This window comes from Panthera uncia, chromosome A2 (genome assembly GCF_023721935.1).
Source record: "Panthera uncia isolate 11264 chromosome A2, Puncia_PCG_1.0, whole genome shotgun sequence".
In the NCBI taxonomy this organism is placed as follows: Eukaryota; Metazoa; Chordata; class Mammalia; order Carnivora; family Felidae; genus Panthera; species Panthera uncia.
Window position 1 is genome coordinate 143,785,108 of NC_064816.1, and position 17,603 is coordinate 143,802,710.

Genomic DNA, 17,603 nt, shown 5'->3' on the forward strand with positions numbered 1-17,603 from the left:
CCCCCCCTCTCCCCCCCCCCCCCCTCCCTCCCCCTCCCCCCCCCCCCTCTCCCCCTCTCTCACTCTCCCCCTCTCCCCCTCTCCCCCTCTCCCCCCCTTGTGTGTGTGTGCGTGCTTGTGCAGCCTCTCAAAATAAACATTAAAAAAAAAAAGGCCTTGCGGACTAGTTGGTGGATTGAATCCAATGTAAAATTCAGACTCTGCCCTGAGGAAAAGGGAGTCCCTTGTAGTTTAAAGTTGGTCGATGCCACCGTCATGCCAGTCCTCGGGAAGCACAGCCGTGACTCAAAGGACCTCATAGTCTAGCAGAAGCGTTTCCCAAAAAGAACCATTTAAAAATTCTTCCCTGCTTCCTCTCTCTTCACCTCAAATTAGCTGATCATTGTATTGTATTACTTTTTCACTTCTGGATTTCTTTAAAACACTAGAGCCTGGGTTTGCTTCGTGGCCAGGTTTCATCACGATAGTACAATTACTGGCGAGAATTCTAACAGCAGTCGTAGCTGTGGCTCTGGCAGGAACACGAAGAACCTGTGTTTTTCTATTAAGGTGTGCTGTAGGTAGTCGGTATGGCGCAAACACTGAAATTTGCTCAGACTTTTAGAAGGAATGAAAGGGAGAATTAAAAGTATAATGAGAGATAAAAGCAGATGAAGGTAGAGCCGCAGAAGAGCTTTCTTTCTCTTCCATAAGTAGGTACCTGGCTTAAAGAAGAATTATTTATTTTTACTAGCTAAGTATTATACTACAAATATTTTCCGATTTTGAGTTCTGTTGTTTCGTCTAGGGCACCACACAGCTGTTCATCTTCGTCGTTATTGTACTCAGCGGTCGTTGTGCCTCGCTCCTCTTAAGCCGGCGAATCTGAGATGGAGTGTTAGAGCAGGAGGACCCAACTCGGGGGTTTGGGATCCGTCATTTATCCTGTCGCAGAATACAAGCGCTCGCAGGTTTTGTGAAGTGTGCTCCAAAGACATGGTTTTGCTTTCAACTGTGATGGCACTGTAATTGATCAAATATATTCTTTCCAAGAATCATAAATTCTTATTGGAGTTTGAGGAGATGTCACGTTCATTTGTCAACATGTCACTCCAGGGACACAGGTGCAGCAAATTTATGGAGGAAGCGTCTCACGTTTCTCCCAAGCCACATAAATATGAAGCAGACTTGATTGAAAACGTGTGGCTTCGGATTACTCCTCGGATGGAGAGCAATTAAGATCTCTGTGTGGAAGGCATTTCACCGTGATTCTCAGGTTCTCGTGTAGCGGGTCTGAGGGGACACCGGAGAAGTTGTTGGAGACCTGCAGATGTTGTCCCAGAAAAGAAGACGAAGGCATTTCTTCTCTGGCAGAGTGAATAGTGCACATTTTTAGTCGAGTGCATGATTAACTTTGACATTTGAAAATAGAACTTCACATAAAAACAAGCATGGCACTTCTGCATGTTTAATTAAGATGTTTGGTTCCTGTCAAGGCTGATAGTTTTTTTCCCCCATGAAGGGCAATATATTCTCAACTTCTGAAATTTCAGAAACCTGTACTTAACCTTTAATCGTCATTCCATTTACATGGGAATCTGATTAACAACTCTTAAAGTTCATGAGCTCCTGGTAAATGCAATTAAGACCTTTTTGGAGTTTGTTATTAAGAGCTGGCATTTAAAGAAGACTAGGTCCTGGCTAGCGTTGCTGTCTCCTCCATGGCAGGATGTCTTCAGCAATTAGCAGAGAACACGAGGTACACGAATTGTACCGTATTGCTTCCGCGTTAACATGGTTGGTATTTAAAATAGCACGCTGCCTTTTTCTTTTCAATGACTTGCTTTACGGTATGAGCTTGTTACCCAGTGAGAGTAGGGCCGGGGGGCAGTTAGGCGGAGCTGTGGCGGTTTTCCTCCGAGGAGGGGTGGACTCAATTTCCCCCTCCCTCTGATGTTCCCAAGTCACGTTTACAAGCATTCATTGTCAAGTTGTAGGAAGTCGGGCGAACCACACTACTGCGCTGCATTTTATTGCATCTCTCTGCTGGGTGTGGTGGTCTTTCTGAGAGTTAAAAGTAACAGATGAGATTTGGGAGAGAGAAATGAATCAGGTATGCCACTTATTTTCTGAACTCTTAGGCATCGGCTGTTCAGACATTGCCCTTAGACCGTAGGGGCAGAAGGGAGGAGCTAAATGTGTTGGAGCCGACAGGTGTAGTACAGTCTACAAATTGATATGTGCTGTGATATATAAAAGATGGAGGCTAAATAATTGAAAGCCAAAAGGATCTTATTGGACCATATGCTGCTAATCTGGCTTTTTTTTTTTTCCTTTTTCTTTTTTCACTTGCTGATAGAGTCAGGTTCTCTGGAAGGACATAATGTGTTTCTTAGGTCCTGTATTTGTGCAGAACACTGTGACTATTACCAGAGGAATGACGAGAAAACAATGAAATGAGGTATCAATAAAGGCATATCAGTAAAGTATGTTGCATATAACAGTACGATTAAAGAGAACTTGAATCTTTACATGTTTCTGTGTTATTTGAAACTTTCGTGTGCATATATTACTTTTAAACAAAAGATCAAAAAAAAACAAAGAAATATTTGGGAAAAAGTAAAGTTAAATAGGAAAACCGGTCTAAAAGAATTAAAGTTGATGCCATAAATATCAGTAAAATAGTTCTCCATTTTTGAACCCTTGACTTTTTGAGAATGTTCAATAAACCTAAACCAATAGTACGGTTAATTTGGTTAACCTTTCCAATTATAGGCTAACCTCAAGTTCACTAGATAAATGTAATAGTTTAATCCCCATGTTTTGAATTAGCGTATAACATTTCAGTAGAAATAATGTATAATAATCACAGATTTTGTTATAGATGTGGAATTTTTTTTCCTTGGAAACAAAACCGATAAAGTAGGATTATTTATTGTTTAACCAGGCAGTTGACAGGTATATTTCATCAGGTTAGTATCTTGCCTCCGGAATGTATATGTATTTCATCACCTTCAGATAGAAGAATTTTGCTTAGTTATAGAAAAATCATTCTTGTAGATGCAGGAGTTGACAGAGTCTAGAAATGAGTGATATTAAGTTGTTCCTTTGGTTTTAAAGGACTTTAGTTAAGGTGTTTCAGTGTGATGTGAATTATGGTAATACAGGGAGATATTAGAGTGCCTTCTCATCAGGTCACATTGGGAGTTTAAGAGATAAATACAGGAAAAGTTAAATAAACAGCAGTATATGATTAATTACCGAGTCCAGGTAACCATCTGTGGATCCTGTAGGAATTTCAGTTCCTGTAGGAACTTAAGATACGTTGGTCAGAGAAGATTTTGTCTGTTTGTAGGAGCTGAACTGGTCCTTGAAGGAAGGCTAGGATTTAGGCATTTGGGAAGATCATTCTAGGTAAGGATAATATCACGTATTCACAACAGTGAGTACCTTACTGAATTTACCATATACATAATTCATAAGAAGAGCATAAGATGTGATTCGATAGCCTGAAACCAGATTCTGAAAAGCCTTAGATGAATTCAATGGAGATCTTTGTGAACTACTTAAAGAAGGAGCCATTTTTTTTTTTTTTTTTTGGTCTTTGTATCCTCGTGCGTTATACACTCAGTGCCTCCAAACGCCATTATCCGCCCCATCTTCAGAATATTATCCTCAAATACTAATGAGAAGGTACTTCACACAGTTTCTGGCACTCAGTAGGTACAAGGTAAATGTTAATGGAATCTGAATCTGCACTTGTTATTCCTGAAGAGTCTATTTTGAATGAATGATAAACAAACATTTTTTTATAGGCGTGTCACCGTTCACAGATTACAGAGAACCAATATGAAGGAGGCTTTAGTAACTGAACTGCTAATTGAAAATTCTGGGTTGGAGCCACTTAATTGAATAAACTGTCTCCAGAGAGCAATTTGGGTCTTTTCCAAGATGCATTAACTCTTTCAGGTCATTAGGGTAGCACTTATCTCAGTGGAGCAGAAATTTCATAAATGGTATTCCTGTGATGTGAGTAAATTAATGTACCTCAGAAAGCCTGAAGTTTCACCCTGGGTGTTGTAGTTCTACTCCAAGGAGCTCATCTGTGAGTGTAAAACATCAATATGGAGCTGCCCTTTAGAGCATCTTACTTTGAATTTAGGTGACCTACTAGAGAGCACCTACTTTGTTTAAGACACTCTGCTGGATGTTACCAGAGATACAAAGAAAAGGCATGGCCTGAGCTGAGAGGCAGGAGAGAGAGCAAATAGCTATAAGATAAAACCCTTGAATAATACAAATAGCTGTATGGGTTTTAATGAGAATGGGACATTCTAATTAGCAATTAAGATAGATGGTAACCTCTCAGAAGGCAAAGATCTATGACAGGTCCGCACAGCATGCCCACTTACGTTTATTTTCTCAGCATATATAAATCTGCATATGTGTCAGCAAGAACAAATATCTGTATCCATGTACATACGTGCACATGTAGCGGTAAAATATGAGCTAGATCATCAGAAGCGTTTACAATTTTCACATAGATTTCCCCCTGTGGGATCTAAGTTATCAGTGTCTAGTGTTGATCTGAAATGAGTATGTTAAGTATATGAAAACCAGAAAAACAGCCAGTATCTTTTGGAGATAAGCTCACTGGTTGTCTGATAGTCTCAATTTGGATGTCAGTTGACTGCTGGAATATTGACCTCCAGGTAGAAAAGCAGATAAGAAAGGTCTGCCCTGCTCACCAGCATGTGTTACACATTTACATCTAATGTGAAGATAGAGACAGCTGGCTGTCATCCTAAGACTAAGGATAAGTGACATTAAGAGACCACTTCGAAAAGAACTCTGAAAGAGGAGGATGGAGATGACACCTCCATGAGAAGATAAAGCTTCAGAGGTGTTTATCTGCCTCTACTTCCTTATTCCTGGGGTTGACACCTCCTCTGGGCTTGTGGGCTCTGATTAGTAACATCTGCGTGGGACACACGAAGTCTGTTAAAATCAGTCCAGTTAAAAATTCATAAAGTAAAATCAGTTATACTCAAATTCACTTTCTTGATCTCATTCCCCCATGTTTGATAGATGGAAGAGGTAGTAACAAGTAAGGGTTAAAAAAAAAAGAGAGAGAGAAACTCAGACAGGACAAAACACCTTGGGACTTGGGTAAGGAACAGGACACTGGTTTAACCAAACAGTAACTGTGTCAAAACAGTTAACGGGAACCGAGGCTACAGAGATCAGTCGGGGCTGTGGAAGGTGCTGAGTAAGAGTGAGGAGATGGGGTTTATTTTGTAGGCTAGGGGGAAGCCATTGAAGGGTTCGAGAATAAGAGTGATTATGTTGAGCTCTGCATGAGTGAGCTTACTCTGGTGCCAGGTTATGGGATAGATGGTCATGAGGCGTTTGAGGCAGAATGACAGTTGGGAGACTACTGTAAGACTTTATGACAAAGATAACGAAGACCAGATATAAAAGGATGGGTGTAGGGATGGAAATAACTAGAAGGGGAAATGGAAGTGAGATGTATGTTATAACATCTCTAGGGCTTGGCATGTGATTTGACAGCCAGACTGAGAAGCGTCAGAGCTAACTACAGATTTTGATCTTGGGAGATCAGTAAAATAATGGTATTAACAAGGAAGGGAGCTAAGGGGACCTTTCTTTTGTCCCTCCCTCCTTTTGAAGAATGGTGGTGATGAAAGAGTTTGTTTGGTCAGGCTGTTGGTTTTGACCCTGTGCCTCTGCGCTCCTTTAATGTCTGTTGTGCTGTTTTCATCTTCTTGTTGTAAGAAGGATGTGGAAACCAGACAGGTGCTCTTGCAAGTGATGGTATCGTAGCTTGAGAGAAAGTATGATGGTAGAGGGAGACTTGGGAATAATTTGAAATGTAGAACTAACTAAAACAGAAGAAAACAAGAACAAGAGTAGGATATTCAGCATTCAGATACTTAGGTTGGACAATATGGTAGTCCGATTCACTGAAGCGAAAGAAAGTGTTCCAGAAGTTTAGAGAATGAGTATTAGCAGAAACCCAGCCTTAGCAAATGAGGTTTTTATGGTAGAGAGAAGGGGAGGAGGAGGGAAGAGGAAAGTGATAGCGGTGGGAAGATTATGAGGATGTAGAGAGAATTTTGTTTATTTAATAATGCTGATAAATTGTTTGGTATGCTCCAGGCAGTGTTCTCAGTGATTGATAGCATTAACTCATTTCATCCTGATGATAGTACCTTGGGGTAGGTAATATTATTACTCCCGTTTTACAGTTGAGGAAACCCAGGTTCCGAGGCATAGGGAGATAATATCTTAGTTATGTGGTTCCTGGGATGCATCACAAAAAACAACAGCAGATCTTCTGAGCCTCATCCCCAGAGAGAATAGCCTGTTATGTGCCAGACATTTTATGTTTTTTCTTTTAATTCTCATATTAATTTTATGAAGTAGATTCTGTTATCCTTATTTCACAGATGGGGGAAATAAGGCTTAGTGAGACTGAGCAACCTATGAAGGTCGTACAGCCAGTGAGTTGTAGAGCTGATTTCAAACATAAACTTTATGCATTTCTATATGACCCTCTCATTTTGCATTTTTGAAATTGAGGACACTGAAAAAGGATGTGTAATGATAAGAGGGGTCATTAAAATATTGTCATGAAACATCTTAGTGCAGTGGAAAGCTGAACCAGTAGCTGAAGTTTTACTTTGTAATGATATAAGAAAATCATGGAGCTTGGTGGTCAAGTTTGAGAGAAGGGGAGAAAGTGATAGAAATAGATAGAATGAACGTTAAAATACATTTGAATTGAAGTGGCCAGAGAATGTATTGAAATAGAAATGTGCCTTTGGGTGTTGAGACCATGCTTGTGTCCTACCCTGGTATCTGTCTGTCTTCTGTTTTCTATAAATGAGTTAAAAGTAACAAACCATCAAAAATACTGTAAGGTCCAAAATACATGGAGGAAAAACTGACAAACTTGAAAGAATTAAAAAATTCAGTGATTAAAGTTAGAGATTTCAATACTTTTCTTCAATAATTAATAGAACAGCTAGACAGAAAACATAAGACTGAAACAACACTCTTAAGCATCTTGGGTGAAACCAACATACATGGTACACTCTACCCAACACCATCAGAAAAGAGATTATTTCACAGTGACATATTAGACATGTACTAGATCATGGAGTAAGTCTCAGTACATTTATTTTTTAAATTTAATTTTATATTAGAGCATGTGAGCAGGGGAGAGGGGCAGAGGGAGAGAGAATCTTAAGCAGTCTCCGATGTGGGGCTCGGTCCTACAACCCTGGGATCATGACCTGATCCGAAATCAAGAGTCAGATGCTCAACCGACTGAGCTACCCAGGTGCCTCTCTGTATATTTGAAAGGGTTGAAATCACACAAAGTATGTTCTCTAGCCACAATGGAATTAAAAAAACAACAGGAAGAAAATTTGAATCTTCTCAAATATTTGGAAATAAAACAGCAAACTTCTTTTTTTATTAAAAAATTTTTTCTTTAATGTTTATTTATTTTTGAGACAGAGAAAGACAGAACATGAATGGGGGAGGGTCAGAGAGAGGGAGACACAGAATCTGAAGCAGGCTCCAGGCTCTGAGCTGTCAGCACAGAGGCCAACGCGGGGCTCGAGCTCATGGACTGTGAGATCATGACCTGAGCTGAAGTCGGATGCTTAACTGACTGAGCCACCCAGGCACCCCAAAACAGCAAACTTCTAAATACACCATGGGTAAAAAGAAAAAGACCTAAAATCAGCACTGTCACTTTCTACCTTAAGGGCTAGAAAAAAGGAGAAAGAGAATGCAAAGCAAGCAGAGGTAGGAAATACTAAATTGAAAATCAATGAAATAAAAATCAGAAGAATAATAGAAAAATGTAATGAAACTGAAAGGAGATTCTTTTAAAAGATCAAAATTGATAAATCTCAAATTGATCAGTTAAAAAGAAAAATTAAAAAACAGAACAAAATCAGGAATGAAAGAAGAGACATTACTACAGACCTTAAAGAAATTAAAAAGCTTACATGGGGATATTGTAAACAACTTTATGCCAACCAATTAGATAACTTAAATGGAGAAATTCTTAGAAAGGCACAAAATACCAAAACTGACTCAAGAAGGAGAAAAACTGAATTGCCCTAAAGCAAATTAGTAATTTTTCCCTAAAAACAAAAAGCAGAAACATCCATAAGTACAGAGAACAAACTGGAATTCGCCAGAGGGGAAAGGGCAGGAAGATTGGAAAATGGGTGAAGGGGTGTGGGCGATAAAAGAAAAAAAAAAAAATTCCTGTGGATACAGAAGGTTGCACAATGGTGTTCTGTCAGACATTTAAAGAAGAAATAATACCAAATCCTTTGCAAACTCATTTAGAAAATAGAGATATGAAAGAACATTTTCCAGTACATCCTTGTGAGATTAGTGTTAGCCTGATAAGAAGGGAAAGATACCACAGGAGACTGTAGAGCAATATGCCTCACGAACATAGATGCAAAATTCTAGAACAAAATATTAGCAGATAGGATTCCTCAACTTAAAACTATATTATGCACCATGATTAAGTTGAGTTTACTTAAAAAATCAATGTAATACACAATTATTAATGGAATAAAGGGCCAAAACCACTTGATCATCTCTGTAGACACAGGAAAGCACTTGGCACCCGATAATGATTAAAAAGCAAAAACCTTTAGCCAACAAGGACTAGAAAGGAACTTTTTCAACCTGATAAAAGGTTCTAGGAAAAGCTGCAGCTAACACCATAAGGGAAATTTTGAGATGTTAGAAGTGTTCTAAAATGACGGTGATGATGATTTCAGTGTATACATTTACTTAAAAATCATTAAACTGTACACTACAATGGGTGAATTTTATGGTACGTATATTATACTTCAACAAAGCTGTTTTACAAATACTGTGGGACAAAATCACATTACAGATATTCAAGGGTATATGTCCTTCAAAGTGTCCTTAAGAGACTGTATAGAAATATACTTAATAGTCCTAATGCAAGTTAATTAATGTATAAATCATGGAGATCTCATCACCATTATTTCCCCTTTCACAATTATGCATTTGAGGGTACACACGAATATGAATATTCATGTGCTTCACAAGGGAGTATATTTCAAACTAAATTTATCGTCTATATGAAACAGACTCTTCCTGCATTCCTGGTTACTGTTCCTGGAACCATAGATTTTTATTTCCTCAGATGTGCAGTCCTTTGTTTATTCTTTATTTCTCTTCATCGTTCCTTTGCTGAGTAACTGGTTAAATTTTATTCAGTTTTTCCTCTGCTTTGGCTCTCAGAGGTATCCCTAATTATACAATCCCATTCCTACTACTTTAGTTAACCTCTCTTTTTCTTTTCCTTTTGAACTATTTTGGTAGATTTTCTCTTCATGTGTTAAGCACTTCCTCAATCATTGACTGTTTCCTTAATCATTCATTTTGCCACAAATCCCACTGCCTTCTAATCTATTATTTCATATGCCACTAGATTAATTTAAACTAGATGTCTCACCATTTTACTTACCCATTGAAAACCGTTTTTGCCTTCCCATTTTACTGTGGCTTCAATACCTGAGCCTGGTGTTAAAGGTCCTGAGAAGTTTGTCTGTTTACCAACGTTTCAGGTCTACCTCTTACTCTTCCTTTTTATGTTACCAGAACTATTTGTTCTTCATTAAAGATACTCTGAATTTCCCTAGCTCCATTTCTCTATTTGTTGGGTTCCTTCCACCATTTTAGGTTTTGGCCTTTTACACATTTGAATATTGTATTTATGTCTTACATGTGCCATGATCTTGAAACCTTATTTCACTGCTCCAGTTAGGAGTAGTTTTGTCCTTTTGATAAGTGCTCACAGCAATTTCTTTGTCCTGATGCTTACCACTTTCCCTTGTATTGTGGTCACTCATGTGTGTGTCTGTCACTAGATAAGCACTTGGGGCGAGAAGGGGGAGGATTGATTGATTGATTTGGCTTTTAACTCTTTAAAGATGTTAACACCTTAAAAATTTTATTTATATATAGTAAAATTCCCTTGTTTTGATATGAGGGAAGGATTTATTTTTAAGTCTTGTTTTTATATCCAGCACAGTACTTTGCATATTTTGTGTATTAAATAAATATGTTTAGTTTAAAAAAATGAAAACTTTCTTCTGGAAGCTATTAACTGGGTTTTCTTTGTTAGGAGCTCATCTGTTGGAGGTTGGCAGGGAACTAAACATGATCTAGGGTTTCCTGATTAGGTGTTTGATACGGGACCAGAAAATACATGTGTACTCGTTGAATTTTTTGGTTTGTTTTCCTTTAAACACTAAGGCAACTATTCACAAGATCATGCTAATAGTGGTTTTAATTACACAATTGCTGTTGATAATGAGTATAATTAAGCAGGCAGCCATTCCACTTTCAAAATGACTGTTTATTTTTCTTTTAGTTTCCTTACTGCAGAATATTTTAGTCCTTATATAATGGGAAAATGAAAAAGTGCTACATTGAAAAAATAATTTTTTTGGCTTTGTTTTTCTTCCTCTTTAACGTTCCATTCACTAGCAACATACACGGGGGAAACCTGATAGTTTTTAATAATTTTAAATGGTCCTAATTTTTAAAATGTTTCAGTGTCTGTTGTAATATTTTCTGGAATCAAGGTGATATTTTGAGGGATATATTACACTGATTTTGCCCCCACCCCTTCTTTGGATTTCTCTTCTCAAATTCTGGATGTCTTGGTATCCCTGGACCTAGTTTTGTCTCCTCCATCCTCTAAGACTATAGTTTCTGCTCGGGTTCTACCCTTGTTCCGTGGAAATTAGAAGTAAGGGCTTTTTGGGAAGAAGCCAGGGGAACTCACATACTGTGCTTTACTTCTTTTAAGGAGCATAGTTTATGCCTCATTTGGTTCCTCTCCACGCCCTTCAAATTCTTATTCTTTTGGTCTCACTGTTGAGCTCTTATAATTATTATCAGGATAAGGGCTAGTCCAATGGAAGCTACTTTGCTGTTCCTGGAACAAAATTATTGAAAATTATACTATTTAATATAGGCACATTCAACATATTGCTCAAGATGAGTAGAGTCTTGGTTCATATTGGGAGCTGGAAGTGATTTTTTTTCCCACCATATTATTGCTCCTGTCATAAGCAGTTGAATTCTCAGATTCATCACATGGGGCAAGTACAGTATGGCTTTGCTGTAAAAGCATTGGACATTCAGAGTCAGTGGTGAGGAGAATTGGTTTGTTAGTTGAACAGATTGAAATATATATAGACTGCTACTCTTGTTATCATGAGATACCAGTGTTCTGCAAAAAATAGGATTTGTGGTATAAATGTCACCAGATGCATGTTAGTGTATATCCATTTATCCATAGATATCTTGGTGAAGAAACAAAACCCCATTGAGGCTGTCATAAGAAAAACATAGGGAAAATGTATTAAAGGCCAAAAGGATATATTGTGGAACCAAAGAATAGCAACTGGATTTGAGACCTATAAATTATGGAAAACTTAGGTTGCCACCTTAAAATCTCTGTTCTGTGGGTCTCCTGTTTCTCTGTGTCTGGTCATCTTGTTCATTCTTTTATTCTCTCTCTGCAGGTTGGCTTTCTTTGATTTCTCATGGTACAAGGTGGTTGCCCCAAAGAATTTACATCTCCTTGCCTATATTGACCACCAGAGACTGTATCTCACTAACACATTCCTGGGAGGCAGAACCTGACGGGCTAATTGGATGTTGGCTATTCCCCCCGGTGGAGTAGGCTTCGGCAGGGAAGGCATGGTTCCAACATGGTCACAAGCATGGTTACCAGAATCTGCTGTGCAGTTGGGGAACAGTTCTTAGATGAGGTGAAGATTTTGTAAGCTGGGAAGCTACTGAAAGGGATTTACCATGTTAAGTACCTAGAAGGATCTGAATGTTTCTACTTAGATTAATGTGGAGGCTGAAGACAGGTGATGTGTTCATTGGAAGCTGGTAAATTCAACATTTATTTTTAGAAAACTCTGGGTGTATGACCATAAGTGGCCACAAGCAATATGTTAAATAAAGAGGGTTAAGTGGTAAATGAGGAGTTCATTCAGAATGATGTTGCCAATACTAAGCAAGTTCTAAATCTCAAAATCTTGGCCCTGCTTTATATATCATGTGATTTCTGACTAGCATCTTAGCAACTGCCGATCAAATATCATAGCATAAGAGATGCCTGACTCCCTCGTTGTGTATGTTCTTTAAAGCATCATATTTCTTTGTTTCTACCACAGAACCATCCAGTATACCAGGTACTCAAAAAATATGGTGAATCATAATATCACTGGAGTATATAGATAGATAATCTGGTGCTTTCCAGCCATGTTTTTATATTTCTTGTCTTTGGTTTTACAAATTAATACCTTTTCAAGTTAAACTTAAAACACCCATAAACTTTGGCTTTTTTTTTTTTAATGCTTGATCAATAAGAAATAGCAATTCCCTGTACTAAAAAAGAGAAAAGAAATGAGTGTCAGAGAGATGAAGGAATTTAGAGTCAGCGAGAACATGGGATAATCTGCAGATTTTCTGTGGCCAGGATGTATTTGCTATTATATGTAATGTCCCCTTGCCCCAGACTTCCAGGCTTGGGTGACTTTCCCCAGGCAAAAGACAAGCTGTATAGCTTACTTCCTTTCATAAAAATGGAAATTTGAACTCATAGGTAGTGGTTTAGGATATTTATGTACAATTTAGAAGATGCAGCACATTATCCACAATGATGAGGAAGCACCAAGAATTGCCATGGTTCTACTTTTTTTTCTTAAATTTTTTTTTTTTTTACATTTATTCATTTTTGAGAGACAGAGAGAGACAGAGCATGAACAGGGGAGGGGCAGAGAGAGAGGGAGACACAGAATCCGAAGCAGGCTCCAGGCTCCGAGCTGTCAGCACAGATCCCGATGCGGGACTTGAACCCACGAACCGTGATATCATGACCTGAGCCGAAGTCAGGTGCTTAACCAACTGAGCCACCCAGGCACCCCTGCCATGGTTCTGTTTTAATGCCAGGTGTCTGATGTGTGTGTCAAGACTTGGTCGTAGAAGATTTAGTCTAATTCAGATAAATTTCTTAGAAAAAAGATTTGTTTGTTTGTTCTTTGAGATATTTAAAAGGCACTTCTCATAATTTGGTGTCAAAATAAAACTTTACCCCGTTTTAAAGTAATATTTTCTAGCTGGTAGTAAACATTATTAGGAAAGAAGAAGATATAGTGAAGGAAACAAACATGGCAAAGCCTATGATTAAAATCATAGGTATCCCTTTTAATTTTACTTGTAGTAAAGATTTGTGTACTGAGGAGTCATTTACAGGGCTCGTTTTGGAGACTATTTCTAATACGTGTATTAAAAACATACCCATCAAGGCTTCTTATCACATACTTTGTAAAATTTAGGGATTCGGTGATATATATAGGTGTGTATATATATGAATACATATGAATTCATATAGATATTCATATTCATATATATGTATTCATATTTATGTATATATTCATTTTCTGGTTTGTTTCATGGCTCTGTGATTGAAGTAAAGAAATATAAAAATTAGGGTGGTCAGGTGTCTTTTCCTTAAACGATAAGTAGTAGTATAGGGCAGTTTTCAACTAACACTTATCGAATGATGTGGGAAATGGGTGCTGTAGGAACTCAGAAAAGGGGACAGCTGGCCTAGAGTTGTCTTGGGAAGGTGTCATGGGAGAGAAAACGTTGGAATTGTTTTTGGGCAGGGTTTGTCAGGATATTGAGGAAAGAGGGTAATCTAGGTTAAGGCATTCCAAAATCGAGAGGCCCCATGCATGCGTGTTCAGGGAAGAGTTAAGTAGTTGATGCTAATTGAGTGTTGGGTTTGTGTTGAGGAGAATAAGCTATGACTGGGAATAGATATTGAGGTCAGATTAATGTAGATGACAAAATAACTAGCCTTAAGATGACAGTGGCAACCGTTGTTTAGGAAGATCGCTCTGTCCGTGGTGTATGGGAAGGACTGGAAGAATAAAACATGTGAGGCAGAAAAGGAGAGAAACTGCATGAGTTGAACTAGGTTGGTGGCTAGCAGATGGATGGGAAGGGGCAAACTAAGAGAGCTGAGGAAGAGTAACCAATGGGCTGAGGCACTAACTGCTGCATGGGGACAAAGGGAGGGGAATGCATCTAAAGACAGTTCTGAAGTTTTAAACCTGGAGACCGGTGAGGATAAGAAACCACTCACAGAAAGAAGACAGAGGAAATTACCGATTTTATGGGAAAAGCATTCAGGTCTCAGAATTTAGGGTTGATGTTATCAGTGAGATGTGTGAATATGTCAAGCGTGCAGTCACATCCGTGGGATTGGAGTGTAGAGAGGAATCGGGACTACATTACATCATGATAATGGAAATATGTGGGAAGGCTGCCTTTTAAGTTTGGAACCTAATGACAAAAGAGAAAGGAAATTATAGAGAATGAGGACCAAAGCAACATTTTCATCAAGAAGGTAGAAATAGTACCTGTTTGTAAAAAGAAAGGAAGAAGCCAGTGTGTAAGAACAGACTAACAAAGTGAGCGGTGAGAATTAAGAGGACTTTACTAACGTGGAGAAAAAGAACAGTGATCTTGAAATACCTGAATTTTAAGGATGCTCACCAGGTAGGCCCTGATCAGTCAATATTTTCTTGTACAAGGCCAGTCATTGAATTCTAGGACGATAAGTACCTCAGAAGGATTACTGGTCTAGTGTATCTTCATGCTTTGGCAGAAACATACTTCCATCATACTGACTGGTGTTAAAACCAACAAGTGCCCTTGTAGACCTCTTTCTGTGTTCTGTCAACTTGAAATTCTGTTCTGGTTTACCAGCCTCTTTTGATCACACAGCCCCACAAACCTTATTAGCATCAGTGCCAACTCTACCAAGTAATTGAGTCCTTCAGTTGAGTCGTTACTGGAGACCCAGTTTAATACCCTTCTTGACTCTTGGGCAGTTTGGATGATGTATTCACAGAGATAGTATTTGTCAACATACTATTTCATCACCAGGCTGAATGATACTCTAGTAGCCTCGTAAATATATATATTTAAAAAAATTGAACAGTTTGTTAATGTGTTTTATAGTTTTCCATTGAAATCTCTAGTGTACATATATATATATGTATGTGTGTATGTGTATATATGTATATGTATATAACTTATATTTAATGTGTATATATATACACACACACGTACATATATATATACACACACACACACATTAATAGGTATGTGTATAGGTTCACAGCAAAATGGAGGGGAAGGTACAGAGATTTCCCATTAATCCCTTCACCCACACCTGCATATAGGCTAGTTTCTTCATACCTCTAAATCTGTTTCTTAATCTCTAAAATACGGATATTAGCTCTAACTTCATAGATTTCAGGATTGAGTTAAGATCATTTTCTAAAAATGCCTGATATTTGATAACTATTTAGTAATGTCTGTGCTCATAACAGGCATAATTAGCTTTAAAACTTGGGAGAGCATCATGTTCACAGAGTGCTTCATAAATGCTTTTCGATGATAACATTTAATATGATCCTCAAATCTTTTTTTTTTAATTTTTTTTAACGTTTATTTATTTTTGAGACCGAGAGAGACAGAGCATGAGTGGGGGAGGGTCAGAGAGAGGGAGACACAGAATCTGAAACAGGCTCCAGGCTCCGAGCTGTCAGCACAGAGCCCGACGCGGGGCTCGAACTCACGGACTGCGAGATCATGACCTGAGCCGAAGTCCGCCGCTTGACCGACTGAGCCACCCAGGCGCCCCATCAAATCTTTATTGAATGAATAAGCAAATGAATGAATATATACCCCATACAGGAAGGAATCGTTTTTGGAACCGGAGTCTCTGAAAAGCTTTTACTTCAGTCATGGGTAGAATTGCTGGTGTACATTTGCTGTAACACTTGGTTATCTTAAAATTTTAAATGTTTCTTCTTCTTCTTTTTTTTAATGTTTGCTTATTTTTGAGAGAGAGACAGACAGGGGACAGAGAGAGAGGGAGACACGGAATCTGAAGCAGGCTCCAGGCTCTGAGCTGTCAGCACAGAGCCTAATGATTCAGGGCTTGAACCCACGAACCGTGAGATCATGACCTGAGCGGAAGTCAGACGCTTAACCCACTGAGTCACCCAGGCGGCCCGGTTATCTTAAAATTGTAGATGTGGCAAGTGATTTCAGAAATGAGTCGATGTACTTTAATCCCAGGTTAGATATGCTTAGGAACCATGATGATTTCTGGTCCAGATCTGCTGTTTTCTTTCACAACGGTGGGAACTTTAAAAAATTTTGTTATTTGTCTTAGAAATACAATGGTGGATTCTAGCCCAGGCCCCACCGAATGAGGCTGTAAAGTGGATTGATTTTTTAAGCATTGCCCATTGGCAATAGTGATTAAAAAGCTGTTGGTTTGCTTGCTTTGGAGCCGTCAAGATGAGTGGTGGCCCTAGAAATTATTTGCGGGTCAGCACCTCTTAGCCTGCAGTGGCTCACGATAGCTCTTAGCAGGTTTGTTAGAGTTGTTTAATCCCCTGTGCTGTGGAGTGAGGGGTGTGACGAGGGCTCCAGAGCGAGTCCCCCGGGGTTCCTTCTGCAACCCCAGCCCTATCCTTGGGCCTCACTTCCTTCTCTGTAATCTGAGAATTCACTTGATCAGAGTTGTGCTTTAAATAAGATAATACATCTAAATTAGCCCCTAGCCTACCCCAGTGTAAGCCCTCAGTAATTATTATTGTATTGCTGCTGATGTTGCTGTAAATGGCAGTGATGAGGATTAAGCTGTGAATGGTGATTAACTCGCTCGGCACAGCGCACGGCAAGTAGCAGACCCTCACTAAAAGCGCCCCCCCTTGACCCCTATGTTCAGATGCCTAGCACATCCTATTCTCATTTGCGGGGGTAGGTGGCAAGTGGATGATGTTCTGGCTGCGATGAATCTTTCCTCAGATCTACAACTAGAAATGTGAATAGCGAGGTTACTTCTGAATGTCAGGGATGAGGATTTAGAATTAGGTTTTCGTTGTTTTAAATTGCTTTTCTTAGTAGCATATCATAAATGTGTGTGTTAAACTGTTTATCTGATTGTACAGATGCTGTTGACCGAGTACTTGGATATGAAAAATACTCGTACGGCCTCTGAACCATCAGCTCAACTAAGTTATGCCAGCACTGGCCGAGATTTTGCAGCCTTTTTTGCCAAGAAGAAACCTCAAAGGCCAAAAAATTCTCTTTTTAAGTAAGTATCTCCCTGATGGTAAGATAGCAGGTGTCAAGAAATGTTTGATCCAAGTAGGATGGCTTTCTACTTTATTGGCAGCCATTGCTTCACCCAGTGAAAGCTGATTTGAAATAATTTATGGGAAGTGAATGTATTTTTTATTTTGTGTACATTTGTTTTCTATAAGGGGAAGTAGATATTTTGGGGTATGGTTATTGGACTGTCTAGGACTTTTAATAAAAATTTTTGTCATTTGTTTCTGTGGCATTTTATATAAAACGAAGGGCTACAAAACCCTATTTCTGGGGCATTTTGTATGAAATGAAATATGTCA

General features: G+C 38.7%; 1 protein-coding gene across 4 annotated transcripts in view; it reads left to right on the forward strand.

The window, feature by feature from the left end:
* Positions 1 to 17,603, forward strand: part of EXOC4 (exocyst complex component 4) — a 746,462-nt gene that overhangs the window by 179,012 nt on the left and 549,847 nt on the right. For all 4 annotated transcript variants that reach the window (XM_049643019.1, XM_049643021.1, XM_049643020.1 and 1 more), the window contains exon 8: positions 17,142 to 17,287. In XM_049643019.1, the coding sequence (XP_049498976.1) occupies positions 17,142 to 17,287 (146 nt within the window). The remainder of the gene's footprint in view (positions 1 to 17,141; positions 17,288 to 17,603) is intronic.